This window comes from Somniosus microcephalus, chromosome 11, assembly GCF_052327205.1.
Source record: "Somniosus microcephalus isolate GS21.2 chromosome 11, FLI_Smic_1.0, whole genome shotgun sequence".
Classification (NCBI taxonomy): domain Eukaryota; kingdom Metazoa; phylum Chordata; class Chondrichthyes; order Squaliformes; family Somniosidae; genus Somniosus; species Somniosus microcephalus.
Genome location: NC_140997.1, coordinates 53,312,724 through 53,334,938, shown reverse-complemented (window position 1 = coordinate 53,334,938; position 22,215 = coordinate 53,312,724). Strand labels below are relative to the sequence as shown.

The 22,215-nt window shown below is 45.0% G+C and overlaps 1 protein-coding gene across 5 annotated transcripts in view; it reads left to right on the top strand.

Moving 5' to 3' along the window:
• Positions 1 to 2,425, top strand: part of LOC147110566 (ubinuclein-1-like) — an 88,509-nt gene extending 86,084 nt beyond the window's left edge. For all 5 annotated transcript variants that reach the window (XM_086000652.1, XM_086000655.1, XM_086000654.1 and 2 more), the window contains one exon: positions 409 to 2,425. In XM_086000652.1, coding sequence (XP_085856778.1) covers positions 409 to 461 — 53 coding nt within the window. In that variant the 3' untranslated portion in view covers positions 462 to 2,425. The remainder of the gene's footprint in view (positions 1 to 408) is intronic.
• The last annotated feature ends 19,790 nt before the right edge of the window (positions 2,426 to 22,215 follow it).

Genomic DNA, 22,215 nt, shown 5'->3' with positions numbered 1-22,215 from the left:
CAAACCAGCATTTAAATCTATCAAAGAATGAAGGAATGAACGCTTCCCTTCTCTGCTGGCTGTAAGGTCCTGTGTGATTAGCATAGGTACTCTCAGACTTGTTCCAACTGGACAACAATCCACAGCATGTAACTGCCGATTGGGGTTCAAGGAAGGATGACTGGTGTAAGAAATATTAAATGCCCCACTTTATAGGAGTGGATATGCTTCTGAAATTTAGCTCAGGATATTTTTGGTCAGTTGGAAGGAGCTATGTTTGTTTGGCTTGCTCAGGACTAACGTTGGGTGGAAAAATGTTCTGTTTTTCAGCACCTCGATGAGCCCAAAATCCACTTTTCACCCTTTTTCCCTCCCAAAAAGCCATCCTTAATATTGATGATTACTGAATTTTTTTTTCTTCAAATACAGATAGCAACAAAATCCATGGTGAGACTTCCAGCATGCAGCGTAAATTGCAGTGAGCTCTGCCACAAAGCACAGTTGAATGAAGCTAATACTGCGCTGGTGCTGCAGTAAACATCAGAGGGAACAGCCAAGCGCTAGGAGCTGCTAGGCTGGATGGCCAACTCTGCAATTGCTCTTGTTTAAAGATTACTTGCACCTATTATTTTGGGGCAAGGAGACTGGTTGAAATCTGCTGCGTATCTTTGAGACTGACAAATGGAAAGGGCTTGTTTCAGCGGCAGCAGTACCGGGGCCAAGTGGATAGCTGGAGGACTTCAAGTTGGTCTGGTGTATGCTTAGATTCAAAGTGTATAGAAAAGTATCTTCCACTCAATGCCTATGCAAGAACACTTTTAGTATTGACACGGTAATGATGGTCATTAGAGCAGAATTTTAATGCAGTGCATTCCAGAGATTTAAGGCAGCTCGAGAGTTTAGGTTTGTTTCAGTATTCTGTTCTATCCATTAAAAATAATCCTGTGTTCAGCAGCAGGCTTAATTAAAGCTTCTATATTTTCTTCAGGTAACAACTTGGAATATGTACAGACAGAACAGCATTATCTGAAACATAGGCACATGATGGTGTGGGGTGGACCTACATAGTGGACTCTCTGACACTCTTTTTGTGGAGGTGGTGGGGTAAATTCAAACCAATACTGGTTTCAGGATAAGCTGGATAGAAATGGTGAAGCTCTGTTTGACGCAGCCACCAATCTGCTACAGCTTTCTGTTTTAAAGGTGTCCAATGTTTCAGTTAGTGTAGATTTCTTCAGAGCACTATGCATTGGATCAATTAAAAAGAAAAAAAACATTAAGTTAATTTGCTATTTATTGCCTATAATGGTGAAATGTTTTCAAGGAACATTTATATAGTGTAGTGTTCCGTTCTATTGGTGCCCTGTGAACAGGGCCACGACTCCTGAGGCACTATTGTGAACTTGTCGTGCTAGTAGAAAAGATGTGTATCTAGCACAAGAAAAAATGGAATATAATAAATTAGAATTGTGACGCGTTAATTAGCGATTCAAGGGAAAAGACTGGTATTCAAGAATTTGCTTTAGGTACCTATATTAACCACCTCAGTTGCAACTTGGTAGTGACTTGTACTGATCAGCTTGGCCTGGTGTCCAGCAGTAAAAAGAAAGCCATTAATCTTAGTCATGTACTCTTGCAACTCCTCATGTTATTGTGAATCCAGGAATGAGGACGGGCTCATGGTCTTTGGATTTGGCCCCAATACATGTCATTTAGTTGTTCGTAATAATAACTATATACAGTATTGTAACAGATACTGGTCGTAAGAGTAATACAATTGCAGTGCCTTTCCTTGTAGTGCAGAAGATGGAAAGTGTGTGCTGAGATTTCATGTATTCTTAATCCCTGTACAACACTAACTTTATTATTTTTTAAAAAAGGAAAGTAAACCTACAGGATTTGGGAAGTGATTGTTTTTAAAAAAAAAAATTCACCTGCGGTTCATAATTTGGCACTATCTAGTTGATTGATGAGAACCATGTCGGCAGAGAAGCCAAAGATTTTTTTCATGCAAGATGATGTAAGCTTGTGGAACATGGTCATGGACAGATGGTTTGAAAGAGTTTTTGACATTTTCGCAAGATTTTTAAACAAAATGACATTTCATTTCTGGAGTGCTCCAGTCATATTTGATACTATGGGTGACTCACAGGCATGATAAATGTTCTACAGAAACTCAGGACTTGAAAATTGCTGGATCTGATTTTTGTGTTAATGAAGTTTAGCTCTACTTGAAATTGTGTAATCATTCTCAAACTCTGTAAATTGTGATGTACTAGTAAGTTCAATTTGTTTTAATTGAAATAGACATTACTTTGAATGATGGTGCTTCATTGTATATTGTTTTATTTGAGACTTGTGTATGTATTTGCTGCAGGACAAGAAGTTGGTTGTTTCTGTTGCACACGGACATGTCAATAAACTAGAAAATTTTGGAGAAAATGGTGGTCAATGCGTCTGTCTTTCTTTCACAAAGAACATTTCTCATTGGTACTGTTGAAAATAGTTTATTTCAGCAGTCTTCAAGAGTACATTGATATATTTGTTCCAGTCATTTCCACGTGTTGCCCCACAGATATAGAATTAGACATTTCACACACTTTTTCACTAAAGTTGGAGCTAATGTGTAAAATAATTATTGATCATTAAATGTGCACAATTCCTTTTATAGAAAAGCACCAATTTGGTTTGTAACCAAATGTCCATCTTTCCCCAAAGATAGTTGAAATATTCAAGGTTAAACAATGATTTACTGCAGAAAGCCTAGAGGAGTAGAAAGTATAGAGGTGAAATTAAAAAGGAAATTAGGAGAGTAAAGAGAGGGCATGAAAAAATATTGGCAAGTAAAATCAAGAAAAACCTAATGATGTTTTATAAATAACTAAAGAAAGAGTAGGGCCTATTAGAGACCAGAAAGGTAACCTGTGTGTTGAGGTAGACGACATGGGTATGGTTCTTAATGAATACTTTGGCCACGATTTCACTGACCGAGGTGGGTCCGGGGCTGCCGGGGCCAGTGTCTCGGTCCCAGCCAGCACTCTCCAAACGATTTTTCGCTGATTGGGCTTGTGAAGCCCGCCTTGTGAGATTCCCGGCCAATTAAAAGGAAGCGGGTCTGCGGACGTCATTTGATGATGTGTCATCAGCCAGTTTCCTTAAAGGAACCATGTCCAAATGGATCTTGACAGTGGCGCTGTCAGTATTCTACAGCATTGAGGTGCTGCAAACACTGACGAGCACTGCACAAAAGTGCACGGCTGCACCCAGACTCTCCCATTAGCTGCTCCATATGCTTATGGAGGGAGTCACAGCACACAGGGAGGTTCTCTTCCCTTCCAATGGACAGAAGACACCTCCCCAGGAGATCAACGCAGCCTGGTTGCACATTGCACAGGAGGGCAGAAGCAGGAATGTCGTCAGGAGGACCTGGCTGCAGTGGCGCAAGCCTTTCAATGATCTGAGCAGATTGTGAAATGTTACTGCCAAGCCACACTCAACCTCATCCTGCTGTGCCACTTGTAGTGTATGTACCCGTCTACCTTTAAGGGAACGATTGAGTGTAACCGTTCACCTTTAAGAGAACTACTTTAGGTGTGGCACTATTTGATTGGCTTCTGTATACGGTAATACCGACAGTGACCACACCAGTATATAAGTGATGTTACAGGATAACTAGGGCAGATTCGCCCTGACCTCTGAATAGTAAAGACCTGTTTGTACTTCAAAAGTCTGTGTATTTATTTACTGCACAACCCACAGACTTTACAGTGGCGACGAGTCCAATCGTACCCTGCGGCAAGAATAGCAAAGTAACAAAGAGCGTCGAAGAGAGACAACCGCCCTTGTCGTGCTACCAAAAGAAAACACGAGGCTACAACAACAGAAAGTGTGGTACTTTACAGAAGCTGGAAGACTAGCAACAAAAGCTTCATCAGCAACAGGCACTGATTACCCTGCTACCACGGTGTGGAGTGAGCTGACCAGCAAGAAACAAGGCGGCCGAAGAGACTGTGAGTAGGGGAAGGGGTAGAAGTATCCGGAGGAGAAGGGCAGAGCACTCGACCTCGGTCGAGGGGGAGCTGTACCGGCCAAAAGTCGGGTCCAACGGCGTCTGGTGACAGCCGGACCGCGATCGGCGGGAAAAATCCGGGCAGCGACCGCAGCCACGAAGCGCTGAACCTGCGAGTAGGCGCGGGAGGAGAAACCCAGCCGCAGCCGGGGAGGGAAACACCGGTCTGCGAGAGGGCTGGGGAGGCGAACGGGAACCGTGCGGGTGAGAGCCGGGTGCGGAGTGAGAGACTGCGAGGAGCCAGTCCAGCGGCTGAGCTGTTCTCCACCAACGGGGTACTCAGAGCTGGCAAAACCGAACGTGCGGGAGTGGGAGAGCGAACAGGAGCCGAGAACGGGGAGAGAGACTGCGCGAGAGCCAGTCCAGCGGCTGAACTGTCCTCCGTTAACGGGGTGTACCCAGCGCCGGTAGAGCCGTGCGGGCGGGAGGAAAAGACAGAGCCGAGTAAGGGGAGCTGTGCGAGAGCCAGCCCAGCGGCTGAACCTGTCCGCTGTGGGGAAAGCATACCCCTTACACCAGGGAGAAACGCGGAAAGCCGCCATTAGGCGGAGAAGACGACAGAGGCGGGAAACCGCCATTGAAGTGGGCGGGGAGAGAAAGGAAGAGCGGAAACCGCCATTTTCGCGGGAAAAGAACCGCCATCTTAACTACCATTGAAGTGGGCAGAGAGAGAGAGAAGGGAAGAGCGGGAAACCGCCATTTTCGCAGGAAAACCGCCATTTTAGAAAAAAAAAAGATAATAAATAATACTTAAAGAAATACTGTGCTGCTTCAAAGAAAGAAAGATGCCTAAGCGAGGGAATATTAACGATTTTAATTCTGAAATAGAAGACTGGGCCACGTACGTGGAACGCATAGAGATCTATTGCGAAGCCAACAAAATAGAGGAAGACGACAAGGCGATAACATTGCTAAACTCGATGGGGGCAAAAACATATGGGCTCTTGAAGCATCTAATAGCACCAGCTAAACCAGCGGATCAGACCTTCGAAGAAATTGTGGCTGTGCTGAAGGACCACTTGAACCCCACACCGTTGATGCTGGCTGAGCGATTCAAATTCTACGCAAGAACGCAGAGGAAAGACGAAAGCAATGCGGAGTACTTGGTCGAACTGCGTAGGCTAGCGAAATACTGCCAGTTCGGAGGGAATCTGACAGAGGCACTGCGGGACAAGTTCGTATGCGGATTGTCCAAAGAAGGAACGCAGAAGCGACTACTGGAAGAAAACGACCTCACACTGGACAGGGCTGTCCTCATAGCTGCATCACACGAAGCCGCAGCGAAAGGAACGGCCGAAATGCAGCTAAAGGCGGCGGCACTCGGGGTGGACCAAATTACTTCGAGCACAACAAAATGCTACCGTTGTGGGAAGACCACGCACGACCAGAATCACTGCTGGTTTAAGAACCAAGAGTGTCGGAAATGTGGCAAACTGGGTCACATCGCGAAGGTATGCAGGTCCGGGAAAAAGACCAACAATCAACGGAAGCCACCACAAGAAAAGTACAACATGGTACACAAGGTGGCTGAAAAGAGTTCAGACGAACAGAATTCAGACTCGGACCCAAACAACCAGGAGCTGGGTAGTCTGAAGATCCACAATGTGGGGAAAGAAACTGATCTACAAACTATTTGGGTCGTACTAAAAATAGCTGGAGTCCAAGTACGAATGGAGCTGGACACTGGATCAGCTCTATCAGTCATCAACCGAAGGGACTACCACCGGCTGTTCCCTCACATACCTTTGAGAAATACCAAGTTCGTATTACAGACATACACGGGGCATAATGTATACCCCATGGGGAAAATAAGAGTCAAGGTGAGAGATAGAGGAAAAGAACACCCAAGAATGAATTTGTACGTATTACCTGAGGGAGGACCACCACTTCTAGGACGGGAGTGGATTAAGAAAATAGACATGGAATGGCACTACCTAAAAGCCATAATGAAGGAGGATTCGGTGCAAGCTATCAGCTCAGATTCTGAGATGGATGACGATAAGACCAATTCAAATATGCATGATAAGGCTAAAGGGGACTTGCCGACGATGGGGAAGGAAACAAAGACATGCAGAAAGACTTATGTCACCAAGAAGAATAAAGTTACAGAGCAGAACTCCAGGTTGACAGAGAATTCTGAGCCTGTTCAAGCTAAGGATTCATCCACGACGGAAGAACACCGAGCTCGGACTCAAACTTATGTCAAAGTACGACAACAATTAGAACAGTGGAGTGACCGTCTCGTACAAGAGATGAAAAATATGGAAAAGTTCTGGGACACTGAATGGGAGAACCTGGAAAGACAACAGAGACAGCTAGCTCGAGAAAAGAGCGACCATAGAGCCATCGTGGCCAAGTACCGATCACATCTCCCTGAAACTGTTCAGGAACTAGACTATTTACAGAACGACCTAAAGGAAGAGGAATCTTCAGGAAGCCAGGATTTTATCCCAGTTCATCTCTACGACTCGTTGCAAGCAGAGTGTAACAAGTTGAAGGAACAGTATGAACGGGCCCAGACTACAATCCTGGAAGGGGTTAACTCGGCAACCTCCGAAAAGCTAGTTTTAGTGAAAGCATATGAACAACTAAAGTTTGAACATGAGCGAGAATTACAAAGGCTGCAGGAAATGTTTGACGAGCTCCAGGCCAAGACAGACTCATCGGTAGAGATTCCATCCGTAGATGGAAAATTAGAGGTGGAAGACATAGCAGAACGTGAAATTCAAGATGTCCAAGAACTCGTTAAATTATTGAAGGAAACCCAAGACAAATATGAGGCGGCAATGGCAGAGGTCCAACAACTTGAACATATTCAACTAGGAATCCGGGCAGTGGAAGGAAAGGCCAATGGGAGGAACACAGAGACTGTAGGAATGGCCCCTGATCAGGAGTTAGAGAACACCAAGGCGCAATTTCTTCGAGCGCTTAAAACCAAAGGACCGGAGGAAAGGAAGGTGAAAACATTGGAGGGAAAGGTGGATGAAATGGAGAAGGCGCTAATCCACAGTGTCCCCGTAGAAGAGTTAACGGCCAGCCAACTCTTATACACGCTGAGGGACAAGACTCCAAGATGGGAACACGAGTTTCAGGTTTCAAAGGGAAAGAATTCGGAGCTTCCAAAAGTCACGGAGAGAGCTGAGGGGGCAACACAGCTTGCACATGGATGTCAAAAGTATGCTGAATTACGTCAAGGGGAACAGAAGAATGCGGAAACAGCTACTTCAGTAGAAGGATTAAATAGCCTGATAACGGAATCCCCGATGGAAGGGAAGGTATTGAACTCACAAATGAGGCCAGGCGTGAAGGAATGGCAGACATCCCAGGAAGAGCGGGATGAATATGAATGCTTGAAGAAGTCTTTTCAAGAAAGATGGTCAGAGAAGGAACCACCGTCGGCTAACGTCCAGTTGGATAAGAAGGAAGTAGAAGGGCCCCTCACTGGCCTAACTCAGGACGACCCCGAATACTATCATGACCTATTGAGTGACACTGAATATTACGAGGATCTGGTCTGCCCAGTTTGTGATGAAAACTCCCAAAGTACAGAAATCCGCATGAAGCACTTAAGGTCTAATGAACATAGAGAGTTGGTGGCGCTACAGATGGCCGCAGAGAAAGGAGCTCCGAGAGTTTCAAAAAGGCAGAAAAGGAAAAGAAGAAGCAGGAGATAATAACTGTCTAAAATACTATCATCTCAGGCGGGACACCATGAAAGGAGCTAAATTAGTTGGAAACCCGAAAATTATCAAGACAGCCAGTTGGTTGTAAAAGTCCGCACTGCTGGTTCAACAGGACGGAAGGTCAAGCTGTTACGTTAAGAAAAAGGCTATGGAGGAGTCACGCTAGCCATGTGAACCGGCTACACCAAAGAGATGCTGTTCGGAATGAGTCAAGATCAGAGACTGAATCTATGAACTGTTTCCGCAGAGACTGAACCTGTGAACTGTTCCCACCGAAAGTATATCTGTAAACTGTTTTATATGACGTTGACTCCACCGGAATTATCTCTGTAAATTGTTTGTTCTCCACCGAGAGTATATCTGTAAATTGTTATGTGAAGTTGAAGATATGTATGTTTAACAGGGACCCTGTAAGTAATAAGCTAAAAAGGGAGGATTGTAGTGTATGTACCCGTCTACCTTTAAGGGAACGATTGAGTGTAACCGTTCACCTTTAAGAGAACTACTTTAGGTGTGGCACTATTTGATTGGCTTCTGTATACGGTAATACCGACAGTGACCACACCAGTATATAAGTGATGTTACAGGATAACTAGGGCAGATTCGCCCTGACCTCTGAATAGTAAAGACCTGTTTGTTTGTACTTCAAAAGTCTGTGTATTTATTTACTGCACAACCCACAGACTTTACACCACTCATCACATCCACATCACTCTGCCTCCCCTACCCTATTCCTGCATATCTTTACTCACACCAACTTACCTTGCACCTCCACCTTTCCCTCTCTACATTATCACTTCCCCATCTCACTAGCCACCCCTCGCACTCGCCCTCAACCTACTGCAAGCATACAAACTAAACACAAGGGTAGGCACCTGGGTGGTTTAGCCAATGTTCATGTGAAGTTTCTGTTAATGTGTTGTCAAATATTGAAATCTTTATTTTCAACACTTTACCTTATTGGACAGATCTGTGCCCCCCCCCCCCCCGCCGCCCAATTTGTGATGAGTGTGAAAGGATTGGCTTGGACATTGTAGGGATGGATGCTTTATGGTGCTGCTGTGGGGTGGTGTCAACCTGGCGCATCATGTGGCAGCCAGGGTGTACAGCATCAAATGAAGTAAATCTAGCCATGGTGATGCCATCGCTGGCCTCCCAGGCAGCAATGTTGTCGGGTGCTGATGCCCTGTGTCCTGTGCAGCATCAGGTGATTGCGGAGAAGTTTGGTATTGTTATTGGTGATGTTGGGGCTGATCGTGGAGGGATTCAGAGGACCAAGGTGAGATTTTTTCAAGGGCACCGATGTTGCTGGAATAGATGGCAGCTGAAGTTGAGATAATAGAAGCAACCTGTCGATGGTGACAGAGACTGCTCCAATGAGGTGACGGTGGATAGAGAGTTTACTCAAAACATTTCCAAACTGCATAAAGTTCAAAAGTGTCTTCCAAGTTCTTAAGGCTCAAGCTTCTGACATTGGAAAGTGGACAGCTGTGAAATGGTAACTTTCATACCACTTTTGCAGCTGTCACCTAATCACAGCAATGGGGAGACATAGGGATCCCGACCTACTTACCTGACGTGATCTCCGAACGACGTGAAGCCCGTTAAAAAAGTGGGAAAATAGAAATAGGCTGGCAAAATAGTAACAAGCATTTAACTATCTTAAATGCCTCCCCCCACCGCTTGGTGTCGGGTCTGTTGTGAAATCACACTTTGGAAACTGACATGGAGGCGGGTTCGGAGCAAGTTCCCAACCCGCTGTCAATAATTTTGATTTTGACAGCGGACCCGCCCTCTGAGCACCGGCAAAATCACAGCCATCGTGTCTGTCTTTACAAAAGAGAGGGACGATGCAGACATTGTAGTTGAGGAGGAGGAGGAGTGTGAAATATTAGATGAGATAAACATAGTGAGAGAGGAAATATTAAGGGGCTTAGCATCTTTGAAAGTAGATAAATTGCCAGGTCCGGATCAAATGTATCCCAGGCTGTTAAGAAAAGCAAGGGAGGAAATAGAGCCTATTGCCATCATTTTCCAGTTCTCTCTGACTACAGGTGTGGTGCCGGAGGACTGCTAACGTTGTACCGTTGGTTAAATAGGGAGAAAGGGATAGATTGAGTAATTACAGGCCAATCATCCTAACCTCGGTGGTGGGCAAATGATTGCAAATAATTCTGAGGGGCAGTATAAGTCATCATTTAGAAAGGCACAGATTAATAGAGGACAGTCAGCATGGATTTGTTATGGGAAGGTTGTGTCTGACTAACCTGATTACATTTTTTGAGGAGGTAACAAGGAGGGTCGATGAGGGCAGTGCATTTGATGTAGTCTACATGGACTTTAGCAAGGCTTTTGACAAGGTCCCTCATGGCAGATTGGTTAGAAAAGTAAAAGCCCATGGGATCTAAGGGAAAGTGGCAAGTTGGATCCAAAATTGGCTTAGTGGCAGGTAACAAAAGGTAAGGTAGCAAAGGGTAATGGTTGACTGGTATTTTTGTGACTGGAAGGCTGTTTCCAGTGGGGTGGTGCAGGGCTCGGTACTAGGCCCCCTGCTTTTTGTGGTATATATTGATGATTTAGACTTCAATGTAGGGAGCATGATTAAGAAGTTTGCAGATGATACAAAAATCGGTCATGTGGTTAAAAGGAAGAAAGCTGTAGACTGCAGGAAGATATCAATGGACTGGTCAGGTAGGCAGATAAGTGGCAAATGGAATTCAATCTGGAGAAGTGTGAGGTAATGCATTTGGGGAGGGCTAACAGCTAAGGGAATACACAATAAATGGTAGGATACTGAGAAGTGTAGAGGAGCAGAGGGACCTTGGAGTGCATGTCCACATCCCAGAAGGTAGCAGGACAGGTAGATAAGGTGATTAAGAAGGCATATGGGATACTTTCCTTTATTAGCCGAGGCATAGAATATAAGATCAGGGAGGTTATGCTTGAACTGTATAAAACACTAGTTAGGCCACAGCTAGAGTACTGCATACAGTTCTGGTCACCACATTAAAAGAAAGATATGATTGCATTAGAGAGGGTACAGAGGAGATTTAGAAACATAGAAGATAGGAGCAGGAGTAGGCCGGCCCCTCGAGCCTGTTCGCCATTTAATGAGATCATGGCTGATCATCCAAATTCAGTACCCTGTCCCTGCTTTCTCCCCATATCCCATGATTCCTTTAGCCTTAAGAAATATATATAACTCCTTGTGAATTGGCCTCAACTGCCTTCTGTGGTAGAGAATTCCACAGGTTCACCACTCTCTAGGTGAAGAAATTCCTCCTCATCTCAGTCCTAAATGGCTTACTCCTTATCCTTAGACTGTGACCCCTGGTTCTGGACTCCCCCGCCATCGGGAACATCCTTCCTGCATTTAGTCTGTCTAGTCCTGTTAGAATTTTATACGTTTCAATGAGATCCCCTCTCATTCTTCTAAACTCTAGTGAATATAAGCCTAATCGACCCAATCTCTCTTCTTACATCATTCCTGCCATCCCAGGTATCAGTCTGGTGAATCTTCGCTGCACTCCCTCCATGGTAAGAACATCCTTCCTCAGATAAGGTAACCAAAACTGCACACAATACTCAAGGTGTGGTCTCACCAAGGCCCTGTACAACTGCAGCAAGACATCCTTGTTCCTGTACTCGAATCCTTTCGCTACGCCTGCATGCTTACCTTCAGTGACTGGTGCACAAGGACACCCAGGTCTCGTTGCACTTCCCCTTTTCCCAATCTATTGCCATTCAGATAATAATCTGTCTTCCTGTTTTTGCTACCAAAGTGGATAACCTCGCATTTATCCATATTATACTGCATCGGCCATGCGTCTGCCCAATCACCCAACCTGTCCAAATCATCCTGCAGTTTCTCTGCATCCTCCTCACAGCACACACGCTCACCCAGCTTTGTGTTGTCTGCAAACTTGGCGATATTACATCTAGTTCCCTCGTCTAGATCATATATATATATTGTGAATAGCTAGGGTCCTCACACCAATCCCTGCGGTACCCCACCAGTCACTGCCTGCCACTCGGAAAAAGACCCGTTTTTTCCAACTCTTTGCTTCCTGTCTGCCAACCAGTTCTCTATCCAAGTCAGTACCCCCAATCCCATTTGCTTTGACTTTGCATGCTAATCTCTTTTGCGGGACCTTATCGAAAGCCTTCTGATGAAGGGATAATTACAAGTCCTAGCCCTTCCCGGGCTATCCCAGATCAGGCGTATTCCCCAGACATTCACCTTCAACTTAAGTTAGAGATAGCTGAATTCCATAAGACGCTTAAGTGGGTCTAAAGGTTCAGGTTATCTCTCCCTAAAGGAAAGGAATGACTGAAGATGTTACCGTCCGCCAGATAGTACTTTTAATAAGTTGAACTAGACTGTAACCTTCTGGATATTAGGAGGGTCTGGAATACCCCCCAGAATTCTGCAACTCCTTACAAAAGAGTGTACAGAAATTGGGTTTGCGAGTTTATACAGAAATACTCTTTGAGACAATTCTAAAAATATATAGTTTTATTTAAGAGCCGACATTCATTTAACAGCTGTTGAATCAGTCGCAACATTAACAATTCAAAATACAAATAGCTTACTTTTCTTATTTCTCAGAGATCCTTATTTTCAAATCTTTACTTCGTTTCATTTCTACATTTCTTTCTTATTTCTAAATCCAGAACATCCACCAAAATCAATTACTTGATTTCCTGAGACTCAGTTAAAAACTTACAGAGCATGCCTGTGAAGTTGAGAAACGCTTGCCCCATTCAGCGAGTTCTGACTTTCTGTTTGAAAAGCTCTTATTTTTATACCCTTTTGCAGTGGTTTCTTCTTTGAAGTTCTTTGCTGATGTCAGAACATAAGAACATAGGAAGTAGGAGCAGGAGTAGGCCATACGGCCCCTCGGGCCTGCTCCACCATTCAATAGGATCATGGCTGATCCGAACCTAGACTCACGTCCACTTCCCTGCCCGCTCCCCGTAACCCCTAATTCCCTTATCAGCTAGGAAACTGTCTATCTCTGTTTTAAAAAATTTTAATGTCGCAGCTTCCACAGCTCTCTGAGGTAGCAAATTACATAGATTTACTACCCTCTGAGTGAATAAGTTTCTCCTCATCTCAGTTTTGAAAGGGCAGCCCCTTATTCTAAGATTATGCCCCCTAGGTCTAGTCACACCCATCCTACCTGATCAAGCCCCCTCACCATCTTATATGTTTTGATAAGATCGCCTCTCATTCTTCTGAATTCCAATGAGTAGAGGCCCAACCTACTCAACCTTTCCTCATAAGTCAACCCCCTCATCTCCGGAATGAATCGAGTGAACCTTCTCTGAACTGCCTTGAGAGCAAGTATATCTTTTCTTAAATATGGAAACCAAAACTGTACGCAGTATTCCAGGTGTGGCCTCACCAGTACCCTGTATAACTGAAACAAGACTTCCCTGCTTTTATACTCCATCCCCCTTGCAATAAAAGCCAAGATTCCATTGGCCTTCCTGATCACCTGCTGTACCTGCATACTAACCTTCTGTGTTTCATGCACCAGGACCCCCAGATCCCTTTGTACTGTAGCACTTTGCAGTTTCTCTCCATTTAGATAATAACTTGCTCTTTGATTTTTTCTGCCAAAGCGCATAACCTCACACTTTCCAACATTATATTGCATCTGCCAAATTTCTGCCCACTCACTTAGCCTGTCTATGTCCTTTTGCAGGTTTTTTATGTCCTCCTCACTCGCTGCTTTCCCTCCCATCTTTGTATCATCAGCAAACTTGGATATGTTGCATTTGGTCCCCTCCTCCAAATCGTTAATATAGATTGTAAAGAGTTGGGGTCCCAGCACTGACCCCTGTAGAACACCACTAGTTACTGATTGCCAACCCAAGAATGAACCATTTATCCCAACTCTGTTTTCTGTTAGATAGCCAATCTTCCACCCATGCCAGTATATTACCCCCAATCCTGTGATTTTTTATCTTGTGCAGTAATCTTTTGTGTGGCACCTTGTCAAATGCCTTTTGGAAGTCCAAATATACCACTTCCACTGGTTCCCCTTTATCCACCCTGTTTGTTACGTCCTCAAAGAATTCGAGCAAATTCGTCAAACATGACTTCCCCTTTATAAAACCATGCTGACTCTGTCCGATTAAATTATGCTTATCCAAATGTCCTGTTACTGCTTCCTTAATAATGGACTCCAACATTTTACCAACCACCGATGTTAGGCTAACTGGTCTATAGTTTCCAGCCGTTTGTCTACCTCCCTTTTTAAATAAGGGCGTTACATTAGCAGTTTTCCAATCTGCTGGGACCTTTCCTGAATCCAGGGAGTTTTGGAAAATTACCACCAATGCATTCGCAATCCCTACCGTTACTTCTCTCAAGACCCTAGGATGTAAGTCATCAGGTCCAGGGGATTTATCCGCCTTAAGTCCTGAGTACCATCTCCTTAGTGATTTTAATCGTGTTTAGCTCCTCCCCCCCCCCCCCCCTATAGCCCCCTGTTTGTCCAGTGTTGGGATATTTTTAGTGTCCTCTACTGTAAAGACTGATACAAAATATTTGTTCAGCGTTTTTGCCATCTCCATGTTCCCCACTACTAATTTCCCAGTCTCGTCCTCTAAGGGACCAACATTCACTTTAGCCACCCTTTTTCTTTTTATATAACTGTAGAAACTCTTGCTATCTGTTTTTATATTTTTTGCTAGTTTACTTTCATAATCTATCTTCCCTTTCTTAATTAATCTTTTAGTTATTCTTTGCTGGCTTTGAAATGCTTCCCAATCTTCTATCCTCCCACTAGATTTGGCTACTTTATATGCCCTTGTTTTCAGTCGGATACTATCCTTTATTACGTTACTTAGCCACGGATGGCTGTCTTTTCTTTTATGCCCCTTTTTCCTCAGTGGAATATATTTTTCTTGAAAGTTGTGAAATATCTCCTTGAATGTACACCACTGCTCATGTACCGTCTTACACCTTAATCTATTTTCCCAGTCCACTTTAGTCAACTCTGCTCTCATACCTTCATAGTCTCCTTTATTTAAGCTTAGTATGCTGGTTTGAGATCCAACTCTCTCACCCTCCATCTGAATTTGGAATTCAACCATGTTATGGTCACTCATTCCAAGGGGCTCCTTTACTAGGACATTTTTTATTAATCCTGTCTCATTACACAGGACCAGATCTAAGATTTCCTGCCCCCTGGTTGGTTCAGTAACATACTGCTCAAGGAACCCATCCCTAATGCACTCTATGAACTCTTCCTCAAGGCTGCCCTGCCCAATTTGATTTGTCCAGTCAATATGAAAGTTAAAATCTCCCATGATTATAGCTGTTCCCTTATTACAAGCCCCAACTATTTCCTGATTTATACTCCGACCAATAGAGTTGCAACTGTTAGGAGGCCTATAGACTATGCCCACTAGTGACTTTTTCCCCTTATTATTCCTTATCTCCACCCAAACTGTTTCACTATCCTGATCCTTTGACCCAATATCATTTCTCACTACTGCAGTGATTCCATCCTTTATTAACATAGCCACCCCGCCTCCCTTTCCTTCCTGTCTGTCCTTCCTAATAGTCAAATACCCCTGGATGTTTAGTTCTCAGTCATGGTCACCTTGCAGCCATGTTTCTGCAATGGCCACCAGATCATACCCATGTGTAGTTATTTGTACCGTCAACTCGTCTATTTTCTTACGAATGCTGCGTGCATTCAGATAAAGAACTTTTAAATATGTTTTGTGACAATTTATTCCTGCTTTTACCCCCTTTACTACTTTACCTTTATCTTTATACATTCTGTCCCTTCCTGACACGCTCTGGTTTTTAATTCCCCCACTGCTACCTTGCTCTATTGCCTTCTCGGCTGGCATTTTTATTTTTCACTCTCTTGAAACCTCCCCCCCACTAATTAGTTTAAAGCCCTCTCTACAGCCCTAGTTATTCGATTCACCAGGATTCTAGTCCCAGCACTGGCCAAGTGAAGTCCGTCCCAACGGAACAGCTCTCTCCTGTCCCAGTACTGGTGCCAGTGTCCCAAGAAGCAAAACCCATTTCTCCCACACCAATCTTTGAGCCATACATTTAACTCTCTGATTTTATTTACCTTAGCCAAATTTGCTCATATCAGCTAATTGTCTTATTCATTCTCTCTGTTTGAATGCTTTCTATCTTACTGTCAATTCAACTATTGCATGCATAATTATGTCTCTACCTTTAGGTGTTTCAAAAACCATCATAAAAACAATATGACAGCTAAGATGTTAAACTGAGGCTCTGCCCTCTCAAGGGGACAAAAAGATCCCACGGCACTATTTGAAGAAGAGCAGTGGAGTTTGCTTTGTGTCGTGGCCAACATTTATCCCTCAATCAACATTACTAAAGCAGATTATCTGGTCATTTATCTTGATGCTCTTTCTGGGGGCTAGCTGTGTGTAAATTAGTTGGTGTTTCCTTACATTACAACCGTGACTACATTTCAAATTACCTAGATTCTAGAATGGTCCCAGCAGATTGGAAGGTCGCAAATGTAACACCGCTATTCAAGAAAGGAGGGAGAGAAAAAACAGGGAGCTACAGGCCAGTAAGCCTGACATCAGTCATTGGGAAAATGCTGGAATCCATTGTTAAGGAAGTGGTATCAGGGCACTTAGAAAATCATAACATGATTAGGCAGAGTCAACATGGTTTTATGAAAGGGAAATCGTGTTTCACAAATTTATTAGAGTTTTTTGAGGATGTAACTAGCAGGGTAGATAAAGGGGAACCAGTGGATGTAGTATATTTGGATTTCCAAAAGGCATTCGATAAGGTCCCACATAAAAGGTTATTACACAAGATTAGGGCTCATGGGGTTGGGGATTGGTTAACGGACAGAAAACAGAGAGTAGGGGTAAATGGATCTTTTTCAGGTTGGCAGGCTGTAACTAGTGGGGTGCTGCAAGGATCAGCTATTTACAATCTATATTAATGACCTAGATGAAGGGACCAAGTGTAAAGTATCCAAGTTTGCTGATGATACAAAGCTAGATGGGACAGTAAGCTGTGAGGAGAACACAGAGTCTGCAAAGGGATATATATAGACTAAGTGAGTGGGCAGTAAGGTGGCAGATGGAGTATAATTTAGGGAAATGTGAGGTTATTCACTTTGGTAGGAAGAATAGAAAAACAGAATATTTTTTAAATGGTGAGAAACTTTCAAATGTAGGTGTTCAGAGAGATCTGGGTGTCCTTGTGCATGAAACACAGAAAGCTAGCATGCAGGTACAGCAAGCAATAAGGAATGCAAATGGCATGTTGGCCTTTATTGCAAGGGGGTTGGAGTATTAGAGTAAGGAAGTCTTGCTACAATTGTACAGGGCCTTGGTGAGACCACACCTGGAGTACTGTGCACAGTTTTGGTCTCCTTATCTAAGGAAGGATATACTTGCCTTGGAGACGGTGCAACGAAGGTTCACCAGATTGATTCCTGGGATGAGAGGGCTGTCCTATGATGAGAGATTGTGTAGAATGGGCCTATACTCTCTGGAGTTTGGAAGAATGAGAGGTGACCTCCTTGAAACATAAGATTCTGAAGGGGATTGACAGGGTAGATGCTGAGAGGTTGTTTCCCCTGGCTGGTGTGTCTAGAACTAGGGAGCATAGTCTCAGGATAAGGGGTAGGCCATTTAAGACCGAGATGAGGAGGAATTTCTTCACTCAGAGAGTTGTGAATCTTTGGAATTCTCTGCCCCAGAGGGCTGTGAATGCTGAGTCTTTGACTATATTCAAGGCTGAGATAGAGAGATTTTTGGATTCTAGGGGAATCAAGAGATATGGAGATCAGGCGGGAAAGTGGAGTTGAGGTCGATGATCAGCCATGATCTTATTGAATGGTGGAGCAGGCTCGAGGGGCCGTATGGCCTACTCCTGCTCCTACTTCTTATGTTCTTAAATGGCTGTGAAGCACTATGGCACATTCTGAGTTCATGAAAGATGCTACATAAATATAAGTTATTTATTTCAACAAAGTTTTTACTTGAAGACTGGCCTATTCCAGCAACCTGGGCTTGAACTTGACATATTTACTCAGAGCTGTGCTTCTTTAAGCTGAAGGCAGATCCTGCAGTCTGAGCATGTGCAGTGTGAACAGTTTCCCAGGCCCATGTCCTCTCCCTCCTCCTGCTGCTGGCAAGTACCAGGAATCCACCAGTGAGCTAAATCCCACATGCCACCACTAGTTTTGCCAAACCTCAGATTTCCTCTCCCCAGTTCTACCAATTCCCAGGCTGTTCCTCCAGTGATGCCAGGCTAAAGGCTCCAACTACCTCATGCTGCCAAGCCCCAGCAACCCTGGCATTAGTACTGCCAAACTTAGGACCCTCACCCCCGTATTGCTAATCCCCAGTGGCACAAAAGCCCAGGAGTACTTTCCCGGTGTAGCTAAAGCCCACTCCCCTTCCCCATTGCCGCTAAATACCAGAGTATAGATTTTCCACCTTTCTGTCACTGGGACGCATCTCTGGGTTGAGGGAGCAGCACCGTGGGCAGCACGGTGGCATAGTGGTTAGCACTGTTGCCTCACAGCGCCATGGACCCGGGTTCGAATCTGGCCTCGGGTGACTGTCTGTGTGGAGTTTGCACATTCTCCCCGTGTTTGCATGGGTTTCCTCCGGGTGCTCCGGTTTCCTTCCACAGTCCAAAAGATGTGCGGATTAGGTTGATTGGCTATGATAAATTGACCCTTAGTGTTAGGGGGATTAAATACGTGGGGATAGGGTGGGATATGTGTAGGGGTTACGGGGATCGGGTGGGATATGTGTCGGTGCAGGCTCGATGGGCCGAAATGGCCTCTATCTGCACTGTGGGGTTTCTGTGATTTCTGTGATTCTGTGATTTCTGCCCGCCATAAAGATTCAACCTTGACCCCTAGTCAGTCACCTGGCATCAGGCATATTTGAATATTGGAAGCAGCTTCTCTGCCCTCCAGTGGGGAGCCTACTGTAATTGAATCATAGAATGGTTACAGCACAGAAGGAGGCCATTCAGCCTGTGGAGCTGGTGCCAGCTCTCTGCAAGAGCACTTCAGCCAGTCCCACTCACCGCCCTTTCCCCGTAACCCTGCAATTTTTTTTCCTTCAGGTACTTGCCAATTCCTTTTAGATAGCCACAATTGAGTCTGTCTCCACCACCCTTTCAGGCAGTGCATTCCAGATCATAACCACTCGCTGCGTAAAACAGTTTTTCCTCATGTTGCCTTTGGTTCTTTTGCCAAACACCTTAAATCTGTGTCCTCTGGTTCTCGACCCTTCTGCCAATGGGAATAGTTTCTCTCTATCTGCTCTGTCTGGACCCCTCATGATTTGAACACCTCTATCAAATCTCCTCTCAACCTTCTTGTGGTGTACGTCCCTTTAAGGGAATAACTGGTCTCAGACTGCAGTACCGGCAGTGACCATCCCTGTATAAAAGGCCCTGGCAGGCTTCTGTAGTTTCAGTTTCCAGATGGTCTCCATTCAGTAAAGACTTGTTAAACCAACTCCTGCATTCCGTGTCTCCATTAACACACGGATTTAATACTGGCGACGAGTAAGAAACGAACTTACCTGCAACTCGGCAGCACCTCAGACGACGTTATTGAAGGTCGAAGCCAGAAAAGAAAAAAAAAATAATCCAAAGAAACTTGAGAAACGGGCGTCGACCGTGGGCAACCACCCTCCAAATCATCGGATTGAAAACTTGCAGGGGAGACTGTCAAGAGCCAGGCTTGGTTCCCCAGTCTGTGGTTTCCCAGCTAATCGGGCTGGTGGCAGGTAGTGCACTGATCCTTCCTGGGCTGCGGCGGGCTAGAGCTCGATTGGGTGGCTCTGCAATGGGGCCGGGCAGCGAGTCGGGAAGCAGAGAGAGAGAGAGGGTGGAGCACACAGGGCGCGGCCGGTGCTTCGCAGCCGGGCAGCGTTCGGACCTAAGAAGAGGGAGGGAAGTGTCCCAGAGGGTTTGCTCCACGACGGGAACGGTTAAAAATAAAAATACCGCGGAGAGCGGCGTTGACAGTAGCGGCAGCGGCGGGAAAGCGCGGGAGGCGCCATCTTAACTCGGCGGGGAAGAAGGAAAAGCGCGGGAGGCGCCATTTTGATCCATCGGGGACGACGGAAAAGCGCGGGAGATGCCATCTTAGATTTTCAAGATGCCAAAGACTGGCGATATCACTGCCTTCGATAATGCAATAGAAGACTGGACCACGTATGTGGAAAGAGTCGAGGTATATTGCGAGGCAAACGAAATAGCCGAGGGGAAAAAGGCATCGGTATTGCTAAATTTAATGGGCGCAAGAACGTACGGCCTATTGCGGGACCTAATTACTCCAGCCAAACCGAAGGCGAAGAGTTTTAACGAAATTGTTGCTATCCTACAGGAACACCTAAATCCTACACCGCTGCTGATAGCAGAAAGATTTAAATTCCACAGGAGAAATCAGCATAAAAATGAGAGCAATGCTGATTACCTTACGGAACTACGCAAGCTATCAAAGCACTGCCAGTTCAGAGCAGGACTGGCAGATACCTTACGGGACAAATTTGTCTGTGGACTCCTGAGTGAAGGAACCCAGAAGAGGTTACTCTCAGAGAAAGAGCTGACGCTAGATAAGGCTTTCAGCGTGGCAGTATCGTACGAAGCAGCAGCAAGGGGAGCTGCAGAAATACAACAAAAGCCACAGGAATACGGCACCCACGAAATGACACGGGGATTTGCAAAATGTTATCGCTGCGGCAGAACAAACCATGACCAGAAGGACTGCTGGTCCAAGGACAAAATATGCAGGCAATGCGGAAAGATGGGACACATTGCACGAGTTTGCAGGTCTGAGAAGAAGACCAACGACAATAAAAAGGCAACTAAGGAACCGTACAGGAAAGTACAAAAGATGACAGACAGTAGTTCCGAAGACCAGATGAGCGATAGTGAATCCGGGAACAAGAGACTAAGCTGTCTCAAACTTCACAACGTAATCGCAAAAGAGGATCACCGAACCATTTGGGTCACCCTCACGATAGCAGGGTCTCAAGTCAAAATGGAATTGGATACAGGATCAGCTCTAACCGTCATGAATCGACGAGACTACGAGCGGCTATTCTCACACATACCCTTGAGAGAGACATCCATTGTCTTGAGGACGTATACGGGGCAAAAAGTATACCCCAGAGGAAAAATAAGGGTGCCTGTCGAATACAACAGCAAGAAAATACAGAAATTATATCTCTACATTCTGCAAGATGGTGGACCACCGTTATTGGGACGTGAATGGATCAGAAAGATAAGTTTAGACTGGCACTCCATTCAGGCACTGATGGTGGCTGGTAAAAAGGATGACGACGTCACTCCTGGACGATTGTCAACAATCTTAGCTGACGCCAAAGAGGTATTTCAACAAGAACTGGGCACCCTTAAAGGCGTAACCGCCTCGATAAAAATAGAGGAGAATGCAATTCCCAAGATTTTCAAAGCAAGACCGGTACCATATGCAATTCGCCCAGCCGTCGAGGCAGAGCTGGAGAATCTGGAGAATGCAGGCATGTTATCTAAGGTAGACTGGAGTGAGTGGGCGACACCCATCGTTCCTGTCATGAAGAAAACGTTAAACAATAAGTCTGAGGAGCCAAGGAAGGTTCGCATCTGTGGGGACTTCAAGGTGACAGTGAACCCAGTCCTTCACACAGTACAATATCCTCTTCCAAGGATAGAAGATATCTTCGCCTCACTATCCGCAGGGAAGCGTTTTACAAAAATTGACCTAGCGCAAGCATATTTGCAGATGGAGGTTGAAGAATCCTCTAGGAAGTATCTCACGATACACACTCACAAAGGTCTTTACCAGTATAATCGACTGGTATTCATAGCAGCATCAGCTCCGGCGATATGGCAAAGAGCGATGGAACAAGTCCTGCAAGGGATTCCGAGGACTCAGTATTACTTGGACGACATCCTAGTGACAGGTGATGATGACAGTGAACACCTTGCCAACCTAGAGCAGGTGCTCACTAGACTACGTGAACATGGGCTACGAGCCAATTGCCCCAAGTGCGAGTTTTTTAAGAAACAGATATCGTATTGTGGCCACGTGATTGATGAAGAGGGGTTGCATAAGTCCCCTGACAAAATTGAAGTGGTAGTTAAGGCTCCAGCGCCTGAAAATGTGTCACAACTGAGGTCATTCCTCGGATTGGTGAATTACTACCATAAGCTTTTGCCGAATTTGTCCACAATTCTGCATCCACTGAACGCCCTACTACGAACGGGAGTAGCATGGAAATGGAGCAATGAATGTAAGCGGGCCTTTCAGAAGAGTAAGGACCTAATCACTTCAAGAGAAGTATTGGCTCACTACAACCCATCACTACCGATAAGACTGGCGTGTGATGCGTCTCCCTACGGCATTGGGGCGGTACTGTCACATAAATTCCTTGATGGTTCTGAGAGGCCGATAGCTTTTGCGTCACGCTCGT